The sequence below is a fragment of the Salvia splendens genome, chromosome 16, assembly GCF_004379255.2.
Source record: "Salvia splendens isolate huo1 chromosome 16, SspV2, whole genome shotgun sequence".
Taxonomy (NCBI): Eukaryota; Viridiplantae; Streptophyta; class Magnoliopsida; order Lamiales; family Lamiaceae; genus Salvia; species Salvia splendens.
In genome coordinates this window covers 17358945-17382482 of record NC_056047.1, presented here as the reverse complement: position 1 = coordinate 17382482, position 23538 = coordinate 17358945, and the positions used below count along the sequence as shown (strand labels likewise).

At 39.1% G+C, this 23538-nt stretch overlaps 2 protein-coding genes and 1 non-coding gene across 5 annotated transcripts; 2 read left to right on the top strand and 1 right to left on the bottom strand.

Moving 5' to 3' along the window:
- Positions 1-117: 117 nt before the first annotated feature.
- On the bottom strand, positions 118-7430 carry LOC121771964 (polypyrimidine tract-binding protein homolog 3-like). Of its 3 annotated transcripts, none has more exons than XR_006044224.1 (18): positions 7277-7429; positions 7069-7141; positions 6699-6765; positions 6458-6529; positions 6288-6364; positions 6088-6169; positions 4731-4854; positions 4348-4412; positions 4228-4277; positions 4087-4128; positions 3944-3995; positions 3812-3848; positions 3701-3714; positions 1754-1861; positions 1491-1634; positions 589-1017; positions 393-443; positions 118-306 (listed from the first exon to the last, which is right to left on the bottom strand). XR_006044224.1 is itself a non-coding variant. In XM_042168871.1 (18 exons), exons 4-17 carry the CDS (start codon positions 6753-6755, stop codon positions 628-630), a joined length of 1314 nt encoding a protein of 437 aa, XP_042024805.1. In that variant the 5' UTR covers positions 6756-6765; positions 6866-6937; positions 7069-7141; positions 7277-7430; the 3' UTR covers positions 118-306; positions 589-627. The 3 variants fall into 3 exon arrangements, 2 of the variants coding, with proteins under 2 accessions (XP_042024805.1, XP_042024804.1); XM_042168871.1 differs by lacking the exon at positions 393-443 and adding an exon at positions 6866-6937 and having other exon boundaries at positions 7277-7430; XM_042168870.1 differs by lacking the exon at positions 393-443.
- A 442-nt stretch (positions 7431-7872) lies between these two features.
- On the top strand, positions 7873-7954 carry LOC121773088. Its single transcript, XR_006044661.1, has one exon. It is a non-coding gene; the product is annotated as a small nucleolar RNA SNORD24 (small nucleolar RNA).
- Positions 7955-9225: 1271 nt separating this feature from the next.
- On the top strand, positions 9226-10257 carry LOC121770286. Its single transcript, XM_042167040.1, has 3 exons — positions 9226-9355; positions 9401-9582; positions 9730-10257. Exons 1-3 carry the CDS (start codon positions 9226-9228, stop codon positions 10255-10257), a joined length of 840 nt encoding a protein of 279 aa, XP_042022974.1.
- Positions 10258-23538: the final 13281 nt, after the last annotated feature.

The following is a 23538-nucleotide window of genomic DNA, read 5'->3' as shown; positions in this document are numbered from 1 at the left end:
TAATATTTTAAAATTCATAGAAAATATCACATTTTGACCAAAGTTTATAATTTCAAGGCCATTTTTAAATAACCAGTTTCTTACACAGGAAGCAAACCATATAAGTAACATTCCCCATTGTAAGAAATGCAATTTGATAGTAGAAGACATCCATCCAACTTGGGAGGAAAAGAAAGTTGCACAACCCACAGTAAAATCACTACAAATTTATGGAGTAGTATACAGTTTTAGTCCATTGCAAGCAAAGGAAACAAGAGAGGGGGAGAGGGATTCAATTTTATGCTCCCACCTTTTACTTCTTTTCACCTGAAAAAAGTGGCTCAAATCAGGAACACCACCAATAAAAATGAAAAAATTGAACCCATGCAACAAGACAATGCTTAGAGATATACCAAACACCCTAAATCCCCCTCATATATATTATGCATCACACTTCAAATAGGCTACAAACAAAGAATAGAAATTTTCATTCGATTGTACGAAACAAATGCATGATCATAAAGGAGGCTTAAAAGATGAGAATTTACATCAAGATTTGGCAAAACAATGTGAAAGAAACACTGAATTCAGTAGGGAACAGAAACGTACAGTCTATGGGTCCATCTATGAAATTTGCAATTAAGTTTCTCAAATGGTTTGCAACTGAGAGAAGGAAATTCGAATGGTTGAACCACCAAGGGAAGTGGCATGCTTGCACACAAGAGCTTCTGTAGCCTGCTCCTCATTTTCAAAAAGGACAAGAGCCTGCTTCTTTCCATTCATCTCAAACAGTTTTGTACTAGCAATTGTTCCATGCTCTTCCAAATGATTTACTATTTCTTCTTCAGTTACTTCCTGGGGGAGAGTTGAGATGTGGATCATTTTTGTTGGTGAGCAGCAATACCTGTAATTTTTGGCTGCATTTCGATTGAAACGATTGAGATTTGAGTTGGAGTACTCATGCGTATCAGCTCCAGTTGTAATGTTTGGATGCTTTGAATAGTTAACCTCCAAGCGCTTTCCAAACAGCATAGCCCCCTATGTAAGAACCAGATGCCAGTTACAAGCATCTCCATCAAAGTAAAAAAATGTAACTATCCGCAGGTTCTAATACTAAAGCAACTAATAGAGATGTTTTAAAAATGTAACTATCCGCAGGTTCTAATACTAAAGCAACTAATATGGGACAAACAGTAAAAATAGGTGCAAGTTATAGCCATCATAAATATGGTACAGGAGATCAGAGATAAAGCAAAAAAACGAGAGCACATTTACTAGCATAATATTAATAAAAGCGGCTTCTGAAGGTCTAGAAACTAAAAATAACAAAGCGATTAAATTATGTGCAGAGGCTAAATAAAATGTTTCCTTTTCTTCTGAAAGATAACAAAAATAATGACTTTTATAATAAGGTGAAGAAGAAGTCCAATTTATTCAGCCATGTAGTAAAACTGTATAATTAATTTGATGTTAATCAACCAAAGCCATGTAAAGAAGAAATTTCTGCGTACCTTCAAAAAATGAACAGCCAGTTCAGCCTGAAAACCATCACCCATCTGTACCAATGCATGATCTGGTTTGTTTCGGAGAAGTTTGATTCTAATAATGTTCCCATATATCGAGAACAAATTAAACAGCTTATCCTCATCCATTCTCTGTAAAAGAAGGTAAGAAGCGAGAGATTGTGAGGCTCCTTGGGCATATATGCACCATAAATGTATCTGGCATGTGTCTCTCTGTAAGAGGGATATAAATAAAATCAGGTAGAACTTACATCAGCATTCAGATTAGATACAAAAACTGTGCACCGCTCATTTGTACCGCTTATACCAGGTGGGAGACCCCCTCCAAAGGCAGCAGCAATTGCCGCAGCATTGCCCAACTACAGTTCAAGCAATAAGACAAGATCTAGCATAAGTACTATAATCAATCCATTAAAAACCATAAAAGGAGGAAGTTTCCATAAAGGAAGCAGAGAAAGAGAAAGAGAAAGAAGAGGAGTATTATTGTTTCCTAGATGATTATGCAGGTTATAGCCATATTTCTATAGCCCCTTAAAATCAAGAGAACAACACTTAGCCCTATGTCAGGAAACGAGTATTATTTTCCTTGGTAGTTGGTAACTCTGTGAGATCTGTTGTTCAATATCATAGAATACCCCCATTCTCATATCTAAAATAAAGTGTTTGTTTGAAAGATAGCTTTATTTCAAATTAGCAAATAAGACACTTCTGGTCTATGAAATGAATACATGTTGGCTATTTCTGGCACTTGTTTGACTAATTTAGAGAATGTACTAGAAATGTGTGAAGAAACAAACTTGGTTCTCAATTGAAGAAATGATATTTTATAGTGCATTGTTTAATGTTTGACTAATTTATTTTGCTGTTTCCTCCTTCCTTTATGCATCAAAATATGGTTGAAGCAAAGAAAAATCCTACCAATGACACCAAAGTGGTCATCATTCTTACATAGGCTTGTATTTGCTCATACTGGTACTTCAAGGACATTTATTAGTTATGAAAGCACCCATTTTGTGAACAAGATCATAGCTGGACCTGGACTAGTGGCCATGTACAATGTTAGTAAGAACATGGAGAGTTCTACTATATTTCTAACTGTATTGATGGCTCACAAAGGTTAGAATGAGCCTATCCAGTCACCAAGAAGGCTGGAATGGATCTTGGGAAAGCTGCAATGTTACAACTGAATAGTGCACAAAGGCTGATAAAAAAAAGAATATCCATGCTTTCACATACACAAAGCAGGTTTTTCTTTATTAGCAATGTCAGGGTAAGTAGCAGTGACACCGCTGATAGCTAGGAAGTATTAGCATTCATAAGATTGCTTCAGTCATGAGGTCCTTAGAGAATATCCTTAACTTTGTCGTTGAAGGATCAACACGGGAACTATGGGGATAATAATGGCCACGAAAGAGGAAAAACCATGAGGCTTGACTTGGCCTTGATTCATGGATAATCTGGAGGCATTATGGATGGAACATTGATAGAGCATAATTAATCCATATATAGTTTGAACTTATTGAGCTATATAATGCCTTTCGTCATTTCTTGTGAAGGAGAGAGAGGTATGCAGTGAATCAAAATTTAATACACTCCTAGCTTCTTCAAGTCCAAAACAATAAAATACTCCCTTTTCTAACTCTTTAACATTGTATAAGCGTTTATAAGTCCAATATGCAATGCTTCAATATAAAACATCTCCAGCAGAATTGTTATAGTTGTACCTTGTCGTTGAAGGATCAACAAGGGAATTATGGGGATAATAATGGCCACGAAAGAGGAAAAACCATGAGGCTAGAAGGCTTGACCTTGGCCTTGATTCATGGATAATCTGGAGGCATTATGGATGGAACATTGATAGAGCATAATTAATCCATATATAGTTCGAACTTATTGAGCTATATAATGCCTTTCGTCATTTCGTGTGAAGGAGAGAGAGGTATGCAGTGAATCAAAATTTAATACACTCCTAGCTTCTTCAAGTCCAAAACAATAAAATAGTTCTTCTACTCCCTTTTCTAACTCTTTAACTTTATCAACATGGCAAAAAGGGTAAGGACATTGTATAAGCGTTTATAAGTCCAATATGCCATGCTTCAATATAAAACATCTCCAGCAGAATTGAATGCAGTTATAGCTGTACCAGTGTGTTAAGGAATGGTACATAATTTTGAGCCATTAGACAGCAAGGTACATACCTGTGCGAATCCCACTGAACAGAGAAGAGATAGAGAGAAGTTAGAAATGGGGATAGAGTTAAAAAGACCCAAGAAATAAGAAAATGTAAACTAATTAAATGAATTAAGCACCTGCATGGGGATATATGCTTGGATCTCCATATCCAGGCTACAATAAGAACAATATTCAATATCCAATTAGAAAATTATTTCAATGCACATGATTTTTACATCAAATCTTTTACTATAGGAGAATGGATTTACTTGAGAGGATTTGCCCTTTTGTTCCGAAGGCAAGGAAGGGTTTGTGAAATCCCTAGAAAAAGATAACAAGAATTAAGCAATCTTATTTGCAGCAAAATTACAAAGAATAGATAAATAATCAACACCTTAGCTTATAAACATACCTAGAACGCTCATTATTATAATTCACTTGCAATTCATCAAGGCTGCACGAGAAATTAACAATTGTCAAATGTATAGCACACAATGAAGAGAGTCGCAGGAAATTGTGAATGTATTGAGCAAGAATCTTAATGTTAGCTCACTTTGAGAACTGGATATCTAACTGACAGCAACCGTCATATATATTTCGTCCCTGTAGAAAGATGCAAACTGTCTCAATGCAATGATGTTAAATGAACCTAATAATTTAAAGCTCGACATACCTGAAGAGCGTTCCTAGCTGAGATAGCACTTTGATGTGATTGATACTGTATTAGAGCTTGAAAACCTGCTCAGTTCTCCACATAGGAGTCTATCAGTACAAAATAGCTAACTAGCACTTAGTAATGCTTTTGAAGTGTAAGGGTTGAAAATTCTTGCACTCATATACAACAAAGAAATAAAATAAATATCAAGGAAACAAGTTCTGATTAAATTGATCCCTCTTGAGTGCAAGGAATGAAAGCAATCCCTATAGAGGATTAGAGGTATTCCTCATCAGGGGTGACTCTATATATTTTAGACATGACATTCTTCATACTTCTTCATACGCCTTAACCTTTACCGAATTAAGAAAGTGAATAAGAGAAAATTTGAAGATGCTGACCAGCCGACTTCTGAAACGTGACGATCTTCTCTACAAATCCATGGGGAGAAAAAACTTGATGCAGCACTTCCACAGTAATAGGATATAGCATGTGATGTATCGTAACTAAGAGGATTCGGTTAGGCTGGGTATCCAGAGAGAGCCGAACAGCAGACCAGCATAGAGACAGAATAGAGAGAAGACGCCAACAGCAAACCAGCACAGAGACAGCAGAGAGAGAGAAGAGAAGAGAATGAATAGGAAGAATATAGAGCAGAGAAAAGAAAATGGAGATATAGAGCTAGAATAACTAACATCAAGCATGCAGTCCACACAAATACACACTATATAGGAACAAAATCTAGAGCAAGTGGAAAATATCACTACATCCATAACAATGTAATACAAGTGGGAAACAACATCTAAAGATTACAGTCACAGAGAACTATAATGTACAAGATGTCCCTCAAGAAGTGTTAATTAAGCCATCAAGTAAGAGAATCCAATACACCTGGAGGTGGTTAATGTAGTTTCTGAAGCCCCCAACAATATATACTTAAATGGGAAAAAGCAACAATCACATTCAAATACATGCTTTAATATTCATCACCAATAAGTAATCATACAAAAAAAATAGAATCCAAGAACAAGGGCCTTTAAAAAAAATCAACTTCATCATGATAGGACTAAATAGACATGACATGTGTCATATTAAGATACCTATAGACTATAGTTGATGATGTACAATTTACAAGTCCTCTTGTATTGGGTACGTTAACATCAAACAGAGCTTCAACATCTCAATACTATATCTAGTTCGTATGAATCAAAATCTTACTCTACAAATTGAGCTCATTATAAGCAAAATCATGTATGGTGGCAACACAAGTTTCTCGCTTCTATGTTACAAACCACCAACAGATCAACTTGTGCAATCGTGTGAAGCTGAAGCAGTGAAGCTACATTCAGAATGGGTATAAAAAATTCTACTAATGTTCAAACTAGTAAAATATATACTACTACAAATCATCAGATATTAATGTTATGTACAACTAGTTACAACTAAAGCTGCATCTTCAAATTATGAAGAATTCCATGGAAAAAGCCAATTGAATAGTACAGGTGCTACTTAAAATCCAGTTATCAGAAAAGTATCCTGGCTGCAGAAATAATGTATGTTCAATTCAAGGGAAACTACTCTCTTTCTATTGGTTTTACAAATATATTGCGTGCTTTGGAAATTTTATGACTTCTACCCCACACGCTAACATGTAATCATTACAAGACATAGAGCATTCACTATGCAGAGAGAATCTAGCAAACATCATGCAATATCAATTGAAATTTTGAAATAATGTCATATGTGCATAATATTCACCTCGTCTCCACGTGCTTGCGAACTTTGATCCATAATCGTTAGTTCCTGGTGTGATGAGAATTGGATATAGACATTCCTGCCCCTGATAGGTATAAAGTACATTCAGTAAGAGAATAGATAATGCCTAATAACACGAGGGGAGAGCTCTGCAATGAAGTTGGGAAACTGGTCAAAAGAGATCACATTATTTATCAAATTACCTTATGCTCGGTTGGACATTACTGTAGAACTGCAATGCATTCACTGCAGAAGGAACATCTTGCATTTGTAGGAGGGCCTGCACTTCAAATATGAATAGCCATATCAGACAGTGTTTTTTGCCGCCATATACACATGAAGGTTTCTTGAGCATATATTACTGGAATATGACCTGATTCTTGGCTCGAAGCATCACAAGTTTGGCGATAACTCCAAATGGCTGGAACAGCTGCAGCAAGTCACTCTGGAAAAGCATAAACATAATATTAAATCACGTACAAAAACATAATATTAAACTAGATTTTTCAACCCTTGATATTGATTCTTATTTTCATATTTCATTTTATAAGCAGAGCAACATAAGTACAAAAACCAATTCACTGAATATGCACGGTACAAAGAAGATGTTATACCTCAGCAATTTCATGACCCACGTTACGAACATGAATGACTTTTGAGGGCTCTGCCATAATCTACGACCTGAAACCACAAAATGCGGATGTGTGACGGGGGGATCTCTTAGACTCTTAACATTAAATCACAAAAGGATCAACTTTGAACGCATTGGTGTTTCTATCACCTCTATGACACGACAAATTATACATGCATGAATGAAGTTAATCCCAAGAACAAGGTGTTGGACGAAAAGGCTCTGAATTGGAGAAGAGAAACTGAGGATAGCAGCTCATGCTCAAGCCAATAAAGCACCGCAAAATCTAATCTCCTGAACTAGAACCTCCATGAAATACCATGAAAATAATTAATTTCAGCGAGCTCAATTACCTGATTGAAAAATGATGTTTTCCTATCCAATCAAGCTTTTAGAAACAGAATTAGCATTCCAACGTACAGAAACCTGCAAAGGATACACGACGTGCAGCACATGTTTAGAGATTGCGACAAATTCCACCTCCAAATAAATTGTGACCGATGCGGCATCAAATTAGCAGCACAAGCATTGACAAAGTATGCGACGAGTAGAATTAATTACCTGAGAGAGGGAAAGAGGAGGAGGTTGGAGCAATTGGATTGGAGTCGTGGGAGTAGCCTAGGGTTAAGATTTTCTGGGGAAAGCAAATTGAGTTTGGTTGGATAGTAGTAATAAGTTGAATGTAAAAGGGTGTTTTAGGAAATCCACAAATAGACGATGACGTGTAATCGGAAGCTCTATATAAGCAAGGGCAGCAGTGCAGCTAGGGCACAATCTACTTGATCTTATCTGAGCAGTCAGGGGCGGTGAAGGGGCGATGCGGGGAAGGGTGGTTGCATCGGACGCCGCCCTCCTTTTAGTCGGGTGCTGGTTGCTCCGTCTTCTTCCCTCTTCCCCGTCGTCGCCTTTTCTCTGCTTTTAATGCGATGAAGACTGCCTGCCGCCGGAGCCTGCTGTTGCCGGCGATGATGGATCAGCGGGCTTTTCAATTTCAATTCAACTGATTTTCTATTCATTTTAAGGATTTGTTTTTTCTAAATTTAATTTTCGTTTTAAGGACTTCTTTTGCCTTCCATCTATTTCATTTATACTACTATTTGATGATTCAATAATCCAACTGAAAATTCTGTTTGTTTTTTGGGTTGAACAAATGGCGAAGCCGGTGATGCGAGATTATATTTGCTACTCTTGATGGGATTCATCCTATCTGATGATTCTTTACCACCAAGATCTGAGGCTAACTAGCATCTATTCTACTAATAACCATACAACGTTGCATATGATATTGGTAGAATCAATGTAAGCTGAGAAAAAAGAATCAACTCCGTAAATATATGAGCCAAAAAAGAAATAAATTGTCGATATATAATTGTCAAAATCGATTCAACAAATGTAATATAATTATGTTGAATTAATTAATTAGATATGTCCAAACAACTTTATAATAATAAAAATTGTTCACTATGTAATGAAATGAGTAAATTACTGTTTTGTCGTTTTCAAAATTATTTAGTGGTAGTACTCTCTCCGGTCGCTATATTTGAGGCGGATGTTTAGTGGAATAAATAGATAGATAATAAAATTTTTGGACACAGAAGTCTAAAAATGGATGTTTAATGGATTAAGTTGATAAATAATAAAGTAGATGAATTAGATGCAGTTTTTACATTTGAATTTTAATTTTGATTTGAATTATTATTTAAACTTGAAAAAAAATCTGTAGAATTCTGTAGATAAAAAAGAGAGATAGAGCTACAATAGGCAAAAACAGATAATAAAATGAAAGGTGTTCTTTTATTAACTCAAAATGAATTCTTTAATAATTCAAAATTCAAGTCAAACACTTTACAAAAAAATCACCAAAATTCTGGCGCCACTATAGATTTAAGATAATTAAAGGTGGCGCCACTTTCCATTCATTGTATTAATACTCCACTACTACCAACCATTTTGTCAACCACTGTCATTACACATTAAAGAGCTCAACCACCAAATGGAGTAAATGCTCTCTATCCAGCCATTCTGAAAGCCTTGAATGCTCAACCACTGCCTTGAATGCTCATAATGGGGCATCAAGAGTACTCCTCAGAATTCAAGAACCAAGTGGTTCAATTCATCATTGGAAGGTGCATCGGCATTGTTCCTCCTCGCGGCACACTTAAGGAGGCACATGTCAAATTCAAAATCTCCCGTCAAACTTGTACACGGTGGTGGAATGCTGCAAAGAAACAACAACAAAGAGGAGAATCAATGCAATTGGTATGTCTAAAAAAAGTGAGGTCTTACCCCAAAAAGTTGCATCTAGATGTTGAGGTACTCAAGAGTATGCATTTCTCAAAAGATGCAACCTCTTAAGTGTGGCAGCCGGTTTGGGTTGTTCAAAAGCCACTGTTTGGAGGTGGGTTAAGGCTGGCCTAATTAGGCCACACACATCAGCCATTAAGCCCAGCCTAACAGCTGCAAACAAGTTGTTGAGACTGAGATTCACAGTTGAATCTTTAGAACTAGACATGATCTTGAACAAGATCAAGTTCAGGAACATGTACAACACCATACACATTGATAAAAAGTGGTTCTACATGACAAAAGGAGCTCAAAGATTCTATCTTGCTCCAGGAGAGGAAGAACCTCATAGAACATGTAAAAATAAGCAGTTCATATTAAAAATTATGTTCATGTATGCAGTTTGTAGGCCATTGTTTGGTGTTAATAGTGAAGTCTTGTTTGATGGAAAAATTGGAATTTTTCCATTTACCAAACAAGTTCCAGCCAAAAGGTCAAGCAAAAATAGAAAGGCAGGCACTTTGGAGACAAAACCCATAGAGAGTATCACAAAAGATGTGACCAGGGACTGCTTGATCAATAAGGTAATGTTTGCATCTCTTTAATGCAATTTATTTGTGCACATCATCCATTACATATCAGTGTACCTACCTACTCATGATACACTAGTAATGAAGCTTTGTAATGTTGTGCAAATGATGATTTAATGCATGGCACCTTGTTGGGAACAGATATTACCTGCCATCATAGCCAAGTGGCATGATGGGGCAACTAAAGTTCTCAAGATACAACAAGACAATGCAAGACCACACATCAAAGACAATGATCCAACTTTCAAAGAAGTTGCACAACAAAGTGGTTTCTCAATATCACTTGTGCAACAACCACCTAACTCACCTGACACTAATGTCAATGATTTGGGTTGGTTCAGAGCAATACAATCACTGCAAACTCAGACTGCATGCAAAAATGTGGATGATTTAGTCAATGCAGTGGTGCAATCATTCAATGAATTGCAGCCACAGACTTTGAACAATGTTTTCCTAAGTCTTCAAGGCTGTTTTATGGAAATCATGAAAGTCCAGGGTCATAACAGCTACAAGCTGCCCCATATAGGGAAAGCACATTTAAGGAGGACAAATCAACTTCCAATGGATCTAGAAGTTCCAGTGGAGCTGGCTATGCAAGCAATTGCTTATCTGCGAGACCAAAGGAGCAACCAGGGATTGGAGATGATTGCTCAGTCCTTAGGATTATGAAGGTATAGAAGAAGCTTTTGTGTTTTTTGGATAGGCTGCCTATGTGCATGAATGATGCATTCAGTGAATACACATGAATGCACATATTATGCTAGTGTTTTGTGTTTTGAATAGACAGTCAATAGGGTGAAATGATGCATTATGTGGTTCTAAATGACTGTAACTGTGCAAGCAATTCATCACCAACCACATTCACAACAGCACAACATCAACAGCTCCATCACCACCAAAATCACAACAACACAATATCACCAGAACCATCACCAACCAAATTCACAACATCACCAGCACCATCACCAACCAAATTCACAACGTCACAACATCACCAGCACAATCACAGATATATAAACCAAAGACAGCCCATTCAATTAGAGTACATATCACGGATCACACAAATATAACCAACGATCACATATCAAAACACAAATGACAATCCACAACCCTAAAGTAAGCATACAGAAAGATCTCACCCATATTACGGATCCAAGCAATTTTCACCGAAGAGTGCCTTCACCTCCCTTTCTACCTCGGCCTTGTTTCTCTCCCATGCTTCCTTGTCAGCCTCGGTGATGACATATCTCCTTACAAACTCTTCATCCGACATTACTGGGTTGTCAGTCACCTCATAAATGGCGTCGCCTTCACCACCAGCAAGACCTCCGGTCGGGGAGGCGCTGCCTTCACCGCCAATTATGCAACTGACCGGGGTTCGGGAGCCGTCGACACCACCCGCAAGGCCTTCGGTCAGGGGAGAGGCACCTACGCTTCCGGCGGGTTCGCCGATGTGGGAACGGCAGATGAACGAGAATAGATGGTGGATTAACCCTTCATCATCTCAGGCTGATTGTCGAGATCTACGGCGGGAATTGCTCAACATACGACCTCTCCCCCGGGAACTCGCCGAGATACGACCTCTTTTCCGGGAAGCGGACAAAATCGGCCCTCTACCGCGCGAGCCGGCTGGAACGCGGGTGAGGCGAGGGTTAATCCATCCATCGCCATCGGGGTAGTGTGAGCGGTCCATTGTGCGGTGGGGAAATGAGAGAGGATGGGGGCGGCAGATCTGGATCTAGGGTTTCAGAATTGGGGAAGAGAGAAGAGAGAATTGTTGTGTAGAGAGAGACGACAGATGTGGATAATGAGCCAAATAAAAGGGCGCTTGGTTTTCTTCATTTAATTACCCTAATAGTGTAATTAGGGTTATTAATAAATATGCATAAATCACCATTAAATCTACTAATTATTTCTTTTTTTGGAAACGACACAACTATAAAGAAACTTCCCGGAATGGTAAAATGACTCAACTATGGCAAAACGGAGGGAGTACTACTTATTACAGTTTTCTATTACAACTACATCAATGTTCCACTATATAAAGCACATTTAATTATCAGATGTATAATATAGAGTGCTATATGTATAATTTTTCATCACATGTATAATATGCATACTGCCCATAAAAGTAATCTCATTTAAAATTTTCTCTTATATTTTATTGACGTTTTTTTCTCCTTTTTCTCTTTCTCTGCATATTTTTTCTCATTATCTTTTAATTTTACCGATTTCACATTAAGACTCGTGTCCTCTACAAATTGAACTATATTTTGTAAATAGAAGAAATATGATATATGATTATTATTTCCTCTGTTACACAATATTATGTATTTTTTCCCTTTTAGTTCATCCCACAAGAATATGTACTTTCTATTTTTAGAAATTGTTTTCGATCTAATTGGGACTCATTCTGCATTAACAATACTTTAATTACTTTTTCTTTCTGATTCTCTTTTACTTTTTCAATTGTGCATTAAGACTCGTCCAACTAAAAATGCACATTCTTGTGGGACGATCACGGAGGAGAGTAATTTTTTCATTAAAACTACATTACTAATCCACTGTGTATGAAAATACCATGTTAATTTTAATTTGACTAATTTTTTAAACTAGTTTTTAAGTTGATAAAAAGATCCCAAATTTCGAACAAAGTTTCATAATTTTCAAGACTGAGAATTGATATGCTAAGGGTGTCCACTATAGGGGCGGCGAGCCGGCCGCCGTGGAGGCGGCTAAGCCGCAGCGAGCTATAGTGGGCGGGGCAAGCCCTCGCAGCGGACAGAAATTTTGGGACGGATGGGCGATCGGCGCCTAGTCGCCAAGGACGCGCCTACCGCGTTGCGAAGCGCCGGCCGGCGCGCCGGTTAGGGGCAGACAAATTGTATTTTTTTCATTTTTTAATTCAATTTAATTTACATATAAATACACCTCATTCCCCTCATTATTTTCACACCATTCCAACTCTTCACTCATACTTTCTCTCACTAAAACTTGTGAATTCCATTGGTATTAAAAATGGATGATTTTAGGAATGACGCGTGTAATTCTCTGATTCAAGAGGTGGAGAACCAAGCCAACGAGGAGGATGCGGCGCGCACGGCGGAATTGGCGGAGGCCGCGATTCCTCGTGAGATTACTCATCGTCGAACCATCCAACGAGGCCATAGCGAAGCGCACCAGCGACTAATGGCGGACTACTTTGTGGATAACCCCCGTTATCCACCCGAGATTTTCCGTCGGCATTTCAGAATATCACAACGGCTCTTCACCCATATAGCGACGAATTTGGCGGAGCGGTACCAGTGTTTTACCCTCCGGCACTGGCCGGATCGGGCTGTCTACTTTTCATAAATGCACCACTGCAATTAGGCAGCTTGTCTATGCTTGACCAGCTGATATGTTCGACGAGTATCTACAAATGGGCCAGAGCGACTAGTCTAACGGTGCTCAGACAGTTTTGTAAGGTGATCCGAGAAATCTTTGGTCTAGAGTTCCTACGAAAGCCAACCTCTGATGAGTGCCAGAGACTGCTAGATATGCACTGTTTCCCAGGGATGTTAGGGAGCATCGATTGCATGCATTGGGAGTGGAGAAACTGCCCGGTGGCGTGGAAAGGCCAGTTCACTACTGATTTCAAAAGCAAAGGTGTCACACCTCAACCCCTCTGACGTATACTCTTATAATAAATAAATCCCTTATCATAAAAGCAATCAATACATATTTCTAATTCATAAAACACACATATTATATAATTCTAAAATTCAACATTTAACAAGTACATATTTCAAAACATTCTACACAGTAGTGGAACCTTGTCACCACTCTATATACTATATATTCATCTACATGCAAAATGATGAGGAGGAGAAGGTTGCCAAAATGCGTCAGCCGCCGAACCTGATAACACGTGGAGTTCCTATGACCCACGTCAGTCAAAACTTTATTGCTATCTTATTCCTGAAAAATTTAGTGGTTTAAATGAGCCATAACTCAGTATATATAAATTTCCACTCTTAATTTCACATGATACAAACATCAAGCATATTCTTTTATCAATACCTATAATCAGAAACAATATATAACATAATTTAAAAACAAACCATTTCATATTCATATGCATATGCCACTCTATTCAGTTTATTATTCTGTAACAGTCAAGCCTGATATCTGCCCGGGATTCCTCTATGACCCGAAGGTCTCTCTATAATTGGACTCATAGGTCCTTCTGTATTTGATGTCACACTTATTTTACTATTACATTTAAGATTCACGTAAATATACTACTCCCATGCACGCACACGCATTATTACATATGCACACTTCACACACTTAAATTAGTTATTAGGGCAAGACTGACACAGATCCTCTTTAATCCAAAATCATGTGCAAACACATCAATTGCATCAATTACATGTGCAAAGATAATCAACTATGCTAATATGCAAAATGATGCATGTTTCGGGTTAGGGATGTCACAATTCTTCCCCTCTTTAAAAATTTTGTCCGCAAAATTCATTTCTTTAAAATTTAACATGCTCAACAAAATTTCTAACCCGTAAACAAATGTGGATAGTTCTTTCTCATCTTTTCCTCTGTTTCCCAAGTTGCTTCCTCGACTCCGTGATTTTGCCAAATAACTTTTACTATTAGAATCTTTTTTCTTCTCAATTGTTTAACCTGTCGGTCTACAATATTAATTGGTTCCTCTATGTAACTTAGATTCTCAGAAATCTGTATATCAGGATCTTTCAGAACATGGGAAGGATCAGATCTATAACGTCGAAGCATACTGACGTGGAAAACATTATGAATCTATTCTAACTCTGGAGGTAATGCTAACATGTACGCTAACGGTCCAACTCTTTCGATAATATCATATGGCCCAATATAACGAGGACTTAGCTTACCTTTATGTCCAAATCGCATTACTCCTTTCCAAGGTGAGACTCGCAAGAACACTTTATCTCCAGCCTCATATTCCATCTCTTTCCGATGCTGATCATAATAACTCTTCTGTCTGTCTTGTGTCGCCTTCAGTCTGCTTTTAATGATATCAATCTTAGAAACAGTTTCCTGGATAATTTCTGGTCTTTCTAGAATCTCCAAGCCTTCTTTGTCCCAATATACTGGACTTCTGCATTTTTTGTCATACAATGCTTCATACGGTGCCATTCCAATACTGCTGTGATATTGGTTGTTGTAAGCAAACTCCGTTAGCGAAATATACTTATCCCATGAACCCTGAAAGTCAATAACACAAGCACAAAGCATTTCTTCTAACGTCTGAATAGTTCTTTCTGACTGACCATCTGTCTGGGGATGAAAAACAGTACTAAAATGTATTCGGGTTCCCATGGCTGTCTGAAAACTTTCCCAAAATCGGGATGTGAATCGCGGATCTCTGTCTGATACAAAGGATATCGGAATACCATGCAAGCGTACTACATCCCTCACGTACATTTCAGCCAACTGGTCTAACGAACAACCCCATCGTATAGGCAAGAAATGCGCTGATTTAGTTAATCTGTCTACAATAATCCAACTAGCATCATTCCCTTTCTGTGTCCTAGGTAAACCCGTTACAAAATCCATCGTGATACGCTCCCATTTCCAAACTGGAATAGATAAAGGTTTCAATAAACCGGCAGGTGCTTGATGTTCTGCTTTTACATGTTGACACATCAAACACTTTGAAACAAATTCTGCCACTTCTTTCTTCATCTTTGGCCACCAATAATGTTGCCTCATAGTATGATACATCTTTGTTGTTCCAGGGTGCATTGCATAAGGAGCATTATGTGCCTCATCTATAATCTCTCTTCGAAGATTATCAACATCTGGTACACACAATCTAGTGCCAAACATCAATGTATCATCTTGTAGAATGAACGGTGTGTCTTTACCTTTTCGTACCTCATTAATAAACTCTACAAAATTTTCATCTTTCATTTGAGCATCTTGAATTCGTTGTCTCAAGACTGGTCGGATTTCAAGAGTCGCTATTAACCCTTCACTCGTATCTAGCTGTAATCTTACATTCAAACTTCGAAGAGCAATCAACTCTGATAATGGGGTCATTTGCATGTGTGTTACCATATTGCTTGACTTCCGACTTAATGCGTCTGCAACAATGTTTGCCTTCCCCGGATGGTATTCAATGGTACAATCATAATCTTTAAGCAATTCCATCCACCGTCTTTGTCTCATATTCAACCCCTTCTGACTCATTAAATATTTTAAACTCTTGTGATCTGTCAAGATTCGAAAAGTTTCTCCATATAAATGATGACGCAAAATCTTCAAAGCAAAAACAACAGCTGCCAATTCCAGATCATGAACAGGATATGAAACTTCTTGTACTCTTAGCTGTCGTGAAGCATAAGCAACAACCTTTCCATTTTGCATCAAAACACAACCAAGTCCCTGCCGAGAAGCATCACTGTACACAACGAATCCTCCTATACCTGTCGGAATAGTCAATATGGGTGTTGTAGTCAATCGATGCTTCAACTCATCAAAACTCTTCTGACATTCTTCACTCCATATGAAAGGGGCATTCTTCCTTAACAATTTTGTCATTGATCCCGCAATAATCGAGAATCCTTCTACAAAACGTCTATAGTATCCAGCCATACCCAGGAAGCTTCGAACCTCCGTAACTGTAGTTGGCACTTTCCAGTTGACAATTGCTTCAATTTTCTGTGGATCCATTTCTATTCCTCGACCTGACACCACGTGTCCCAAAAATACCACATGATCTAACCAAAACTCACATTTACTCAACTTTGCATAAAGCTGTTTATCTCGTAGAACTTGTAATACTGACTACAAGTGATTAACATGATCCTCTGTACTTCGCGAGTAGACCAATATGTCGTCGATAAAAACAATCACAAACTGATCCAGAAATGGTTGAAATACTTTATTCATCAGTGCCAGAAAAGTTGCAGGTGCATTCGTCAGTCCAAAAGGCATAACCAAAAACTCATAATGGTCGTATCGAGTTCGAAAAGATGTTTTCGGAATATCATCTTTAACAATCTTCAACTGATGGTACCCTGATCGGAGATCTATTTTTGAAAACACTTGTGCCCCCTGAAGTTGGTCAAACAAATCTTCTATTCTCGGCAATGGATATTTATTTTTCACCGTCGCTTGATTCAATTTCCGATAGTCTATACAAAGTCGCAATGTACCGTCTTTCTTTTTCACAAACAACACTGGCGCTCCCCAAGGTGAAACATTGGGCCGTATAAATCCCTTATCTAACAACTCTTGTAACTGTTTCTTCAACCCCTGTAACTCCAATGGCGATATTCGATAAGGTGGAATTGAAATAGGTGTAGTACCTGGTATCAACTCAATAGTGAACTCTGTTTCTCGATCAGGTGGCAATCCAGGTAAATCTTCAGGAAAAACGTCAGGAAATTCTTTAACAACGGAAATGTCTTTAACTTGATCATCAACCGTAGCACAATCTACAACATGGGCAAGATATGCTTTACATCCACTTTGAATCAGTTGAAAAGCCGCTGTAGCAGATATAAGACAGGAGGGAACAATCTATCGATTGCCGTAGAATATCACTCGATCTCGTCCTGGTGACTCTATTACCACTTCTTTAGCATAACAATCTATCTTAGCCCGGTGACGTGACAACCAATCCATACCCAAGATAATATCAAACCCATGTATGAACAAGGGAATCAAATCTGCCAATAGTTCTACTAAATTGATTCTCACCGCACAATCTCGATATACTGTATATACTGAAATAACTTCACCCAAGGGTATGTGTACACCTAGTCTGTGATCTAGAGGTTCAGGTTCTTTATGCATATGTGGTGTGATGACAGGTGATATAAATGAATGAGTAGATCCTGGATCTATCAATGTATATATCATAGCATCAACTAAATGAAGTGTACCAGTAATGACCTCTGGTGCTCTAGATGCCTCCTCATGTGTCATAGCAAACACACGAGCATGTCCCTGGGGTATAGATCTATGTGCCTCTGACTGTCCTCGCCCTCGACCAATAGGTACACTCATAGTTTGTCCTCTTCCACGACCTCGATTAATACTTGCACTCGATGTTGCAGGTCGCACATTCTGTACTGTTGGTTCTGTCGCTGCTCTTCCACTTGATATTATGTTAGACCAAGTGGGAATTCCCTATAATAGTGTCCTTGCTGTCCGCAATGAAAACAACCTCCTGTAATTGTTTGACATTCCCCCGTATGTGGTCGTCCACAGTGCACGCATAAAGGTCGTGCACGTGCTGTCATACCAGATCCTCGTCCCCACTCATAACTGAAAGGTGGTGCACGTCCGCCTCTTTGACCCAATGGACCTCCTCTACTGAAACTTGATGCTGAAGAAAAAGAACTAGGCCTTTTTGAAATGCTCGAGCTTGATTCACCCCTATACTCTTGTGGTCCCCTCTTTTGTCTTTGAATATACACATGTCTTTCTTTCACTAGTCTCTCTACTCGTATAGCCGCTGCACGTAGATCATTATAAGTACGAAGGTGTGAAGGTGTGATTTTGCTTCTTATCTCATATATCAATCCTTCTTCAAAACGTCTGCACTTATCTTGTTCTGTATGTAGCAATGCAGATGCATAACGAGAAAGCTGAGTAAACTTCACTTCATAATCTGCAACTGACACAGTGACTCGACTTATTTTAACACAAGTAATACCCGCAAGTGTACAGAGCTAGTGTAGCAATCAGTAAGCAAGAGTATCGTATCCCACAGAGACAATTTTGTATCAACTTAACTACCACGAACAAAAATCAACTACTATCTAGACAATCAAGTGAAGTTTGGTTTGTTCTAACAACTAATAAAAGCATATACTAAGCAAATAACAGTTAAGAACAAGAGAACACGGTATGATAATGATATGAAAGATAATATGGAAAAATTGTAGAACTCAAGGATCCGATGCACAATTCCAAGCTCTTATCCAATTGATTCACCTTACCTTTTGGTGTCTCTAGAGTTACTAAGTCAACCACGATTATAGATTAAACCCCCTCCCGAGGTGAGAAACTGTTGTTTTAGATGCTAGAATTGAAGTCCCCTTCTAATCCTAAAACCTCTAACTCCCAAAAGTTCGATTAGGTTAGTGACCTCACTCAAAACCTCAACTCTCCCGAGTTCTATTGTATTAAGGTGTGAATTATTCTTATTTCCGGATTAATTATTTCATCTCCCGATTAATCTAATTAATCCTACACAATCAAGTGGTGATCAAGCAATTGAAAGGAATAAACTCAAGAATAATCAAATAACTACAATAGCAAGGCAAGAACAAAATCAATCGGATAAAAACTATGAAATTAGTGCATCGTCACCAAGAATTCTACAAGAAATGTTTAGCTACTCATGTTCATCATAAAAACCATGTTCAACACATAGGAATTCAACAAATACATGAATAAAAGATACTAAGTACTCCTGTGAGATCGATCTATGGACTGAAGCTTCAATCTTCCGATGTGGACTCTTCAATCTTCAATTCTCTCTCTCAAAGGTGTGCTTGGGGTGGTGTGTGTGTGTGTAGGAGGCGTTAGGTATGGAATGAATTCCGTCCCCTGCAACCCTAGCCTTTTTCTCTCATTTTTTTTCTCGTCAAAATCGCGTTTTCAGCTTTCCAGACGTGTCAGACTGATTCACCCGGCCGGGTGCAATTAATGCACTGTAAATTCACCCGGTCGGGTCTCCTTTCTAGAGCCGTATCTGGAATTTGTTTCTACCCGGCCGGGTGAAATTATTGCACTGTAAATTCACCCGGCCGGGTCTCTCTTTTAGACTCATATCTGGACTTTAACTTCGCCCGGCCGGGTGCAATTAATGCACTAAAAAGTCACCCGGCCGGGTCCTTGTTCTGGTTCCCTCTCTGAACGCATTTTCACCTCTTTTTAAGCAGTTTTTCCTATAACACTCAACAAACACATAAAACTCCAAAAAGTAGAATAATTGGCTGGATAAAAACGATTTCGAGAAACGAAGTCGGCATTTAGCACTTCAACATACCAATTACACCTACGAAAATATGAGTTTGTCAACTCCCCCAAACTTAAAACCTTATTTGTCCTCAAATAACAAGAAGAAGATCACAAATAATAAACTCATACGAAGGGTGAAATTGGGCTTTGCTTCAGATTAAAATAACAACGGCATGGAATGCAAAATCAATCAAACATTACCTTGAGTTATTGTCTCATGTATCACTTGGTTTCAATGCCCTCGTAGGTTTATGAAGTGTAGCATTTTTTTCCGCTCTTAAGTGTATAGGATTCAATACTACCACTCTCTCAAATCAAAATACAAGCAGTGTTTACCATAAGCTTGCTCAAGATCAATCATCTCCTCTACTAAGTTGTGAATGTGAGTTTGAGATCAGAAAGGACTTTATTAAGGTTGTAACGTGGCTCTTTGAAAGGTAGGGACTATTTTGGCTTAAGTGGCTAAAAGAATAGGAAGCACCAGTACCCACAAATTACAGTTACCAACAAATAACCAGTTTTCCAAACGCATCTTAGAAAAGTAAGACTAGTGTCAAACTTCTTCCTTCCATCCTGTCCCCATTTATTTAGGAACTCAACCAATGACCCTCTAGACTTCGTCTAGCTTATACCTCCAGTTTTTTTTTCTTTTTTTTTCTTTTTTTTCGCCCAAAATGTGCTTCTGACCTCTCTTTTTTTTCTTTACAAGCTTATCACTTTTGCGGGTAGTTTATAGTTATTCATCATCGGAACACTTTTAGGCTAGGAGGGCTGACTAGGGATTAAGACAATTATGTACACTTGTGAAAGGGAGAACAAAGAGGGCCTAACTTCATTTCCTGAACTCACATTCACTACGTAGACTTAATATGATCGGGAGCAAGTTCTAGAAACAACAACAGGTATATGATAATATCACACTGAAATGAAAGTTCGGCTCAAATCTCTCTGGGAATCGGCATTGAACAAGCAAACAAGCAATTCACTCAAAAGCAATTCATAACCAACAACGCATATTCCCACCATTTTCACAAAGCATTTTCAGAAGAGATCGTCATAAGCACCCAAAGTACACACCTCATAGTATGAATAATTATATGATCAGTACATGCCCATATTCAAGTCCCACAGGAGAGACGTACACAAATCAAATAGAAAAATAAAATAAAACAAAAAGTTCACAAATCATCCACGGAGATAGCGGGGAAAGAAGGGAAGCACCACCAATCCACGTCAGACCCTTCCCCAAACTTATTCAATACGAAGGAATGAATAAGTTTGAAAAGAAGTGGATGGGGTGTGATACCTCTAATCGGAGGGTGGAGGAAATCTCGCGTAGTAGGCGCGATAGAAGGCCTGCTCCTCCGCCACCTGGCGTCACCTTGAGCTTGTAGGTGGCCTATTTGCTCCCCAAAATGATCCAGTCTTGACTCCTGCTGAGTCCTCCACTTTTGGTTCTCCTCCCGCAACTGCTGCTGGTCGACGCGTATGCCTCGAATCCCTTCAAGTATCTCGGCCAGTTGGTTGCCCGTAGATGGTCGCCCAACCGGACGCCTCCTCTTAGGCTGGCCGTCCTCGGGCTCCTCTTCATCTTCTTCCTCAACATCATGTCCGGGTAGGGGCTCATTGGGGATCTCGGGGCGCGGGAAGTGATGTGCACCCACACGCATTGGCTGTTGGCCGGTAAATCCCTCGCCCTGGGGGGGGATCACTTGCAATTCTCGCCATGTGGTCAGCGGAGTTCATCCTCCAGTTGTCTTGATAAGTCCACCCTCCAACTGCGGTTAGCTGAGGGGAAGGGAATTTGATAAATGTACTCGGGTCTAGAACAAAGTACCCGGCGCCCCTGCTATCCACAGCGATCATGCCTGATTTCTTGAGGATGTCCCAATCGACTGACATACTTCCCGAATCTAGGTGCCGCTCTTCTATGTCAACATCAAAATGGAGGGCCAGGCGAGTGATCACACCTCCACAACATAGTTTACCACTCTTCTTCTTTGCATGTCTCTCCAAATGCTTTATCATGTAATACCCAGTGTTGATCCGTCGATTGGCCAACATCCCCAAAGAATGAAAAGTATTTCGGAGGAGATGCTACCAAGTTCTTTATGGGCAAACGGGAAACAAACCAAGGCCTTGGCCATATACCTCAACACCGGATTCCGAATGGAATTGATCTTGGCACGGGAGGGGTTAAAAATAGTGCCATGGCTGGAGGTAGCCTGCTCCAATGTGATGCGGCCCCAAAAGTCATTCCTGTCATAATCTTGGAGCTCTTCAATGCACCCTTCCTCATTCTCATCGAGCAACTGGAAGAGAGAGTTGAATTCCACCAATGTGAGAGTACGCTCGACATTCTCCAAACGGAAGGTGATGGAGACCAAGACCATGTTAACATAGTTCACTTGGAGAGTGGTCAGGAACTCCAAGGTTAGGGCCTTGTACGAGCCGTAGCGGTGTGCGAATAAGAAGTTTAGGTGGCCCGCCTCGGTGAGAATTTCCCAAGATGCTTGAATGCCCATATCGGTGAGTAGGTCGACGACTGGGTACCGGGACAGCATACTATCTAATAGTGCCAGCGTTGCCCATCTATTCTTCTCCTCTCTGCCTCTCAAAGTCACGTTCAAAGCACGGGGATTAGCAAAGTTGGCCATATTAGATTATACCTGAAATAGACCACAACAAGAAGCCAACTCCCCCAAACTTTAGTCCACAATCAAATGTTTATAGACGAAGGCAAAACAAAGTGAAATTAGGAAGATAGACTCAATTCCTAAGATCAAAGCTATAGCATCAAATTAGGGAGATAGACTCGATCCCTGTACCTTTCATCAAAGCACCCAACAAACCAATTTTCAACAATATGGGGCAAACAATAAGATGAACTTTAGAAAGATAGACTCAATTTCTAAAACTCAATTAAAACACTTCACACAAGATAGGGAGATAGACTCAATCCCTACACCACAACTCACATAATCAATTTATACTCCAAAAACCAAGCATTGGCATCATAGAACTCAACATGTAGCACAAATTCCTACAATTCCTAATTAGAGGCTATACCCACAAGCAATTCACAATCAAAGCCTTAAATTTCACAATAATTTGACAATTCAAGCACCTAACTCCTCAAATTCAACTCATAGATTCCGTAAACTTCATACCCATCACAATGTATAGCAAGAATTCCATGGATTAGAAGGATGGAAGAGAGAAAACATACCTTGGTTGTTTAGAAAGAGAAAATTGTTGAAATTCTCGTCCTCTTTGTGTTATTGACCAAAATCCACAAAGTAAACGGTAAAACTCTTCCAAATCACAAATATAAGATATGGGTGGAGAGGATTGTGGGTGGAATTGAGAGAAGAATTGAGAGAAGAGTGAAATTTGTGAGGAATTGGAGGGGGGAGTTAGCAGCGGCTGAGTAGAAGGAAGAAAGAAAAGAAATTTCAAATTTCGTACCTTTTGTGGATCTGGGGCTCGCGCATAATGACTCGGCCGGGTAAAATTTTCAGCCTAAATATTCACCCGGCCGGGTGGCAATTTTACACCCTTTTCTGGGCTTCATCGACGCGTGACTCAGACCCGGCCGGGTATAATATTATAACTGAAAATCCACCCGGCCGGGTGGCATATTTTGAGTGGTTTCTGGACTTCTAGGCGCGTAATTCATACCCGGCCGGGTAGTATTTATTTACTAATAATACACCCGGCCGGGTGACCTCTTTTGACTGGTTTCTGCCGCCTCATGCATCATTTCCTTTCCAAACCTGCACCAAACTCAAAAGAACAAAAGGAACCAAGCCAAAAACAAAACAAAACAACAAAAGAAGACAACACACACAAAGAAAAGAAAAAGGAACACCAAAGAAAAAGGAACAAAAATGAAACAAGCCAAAAACAATAAACCACAACCACACACAA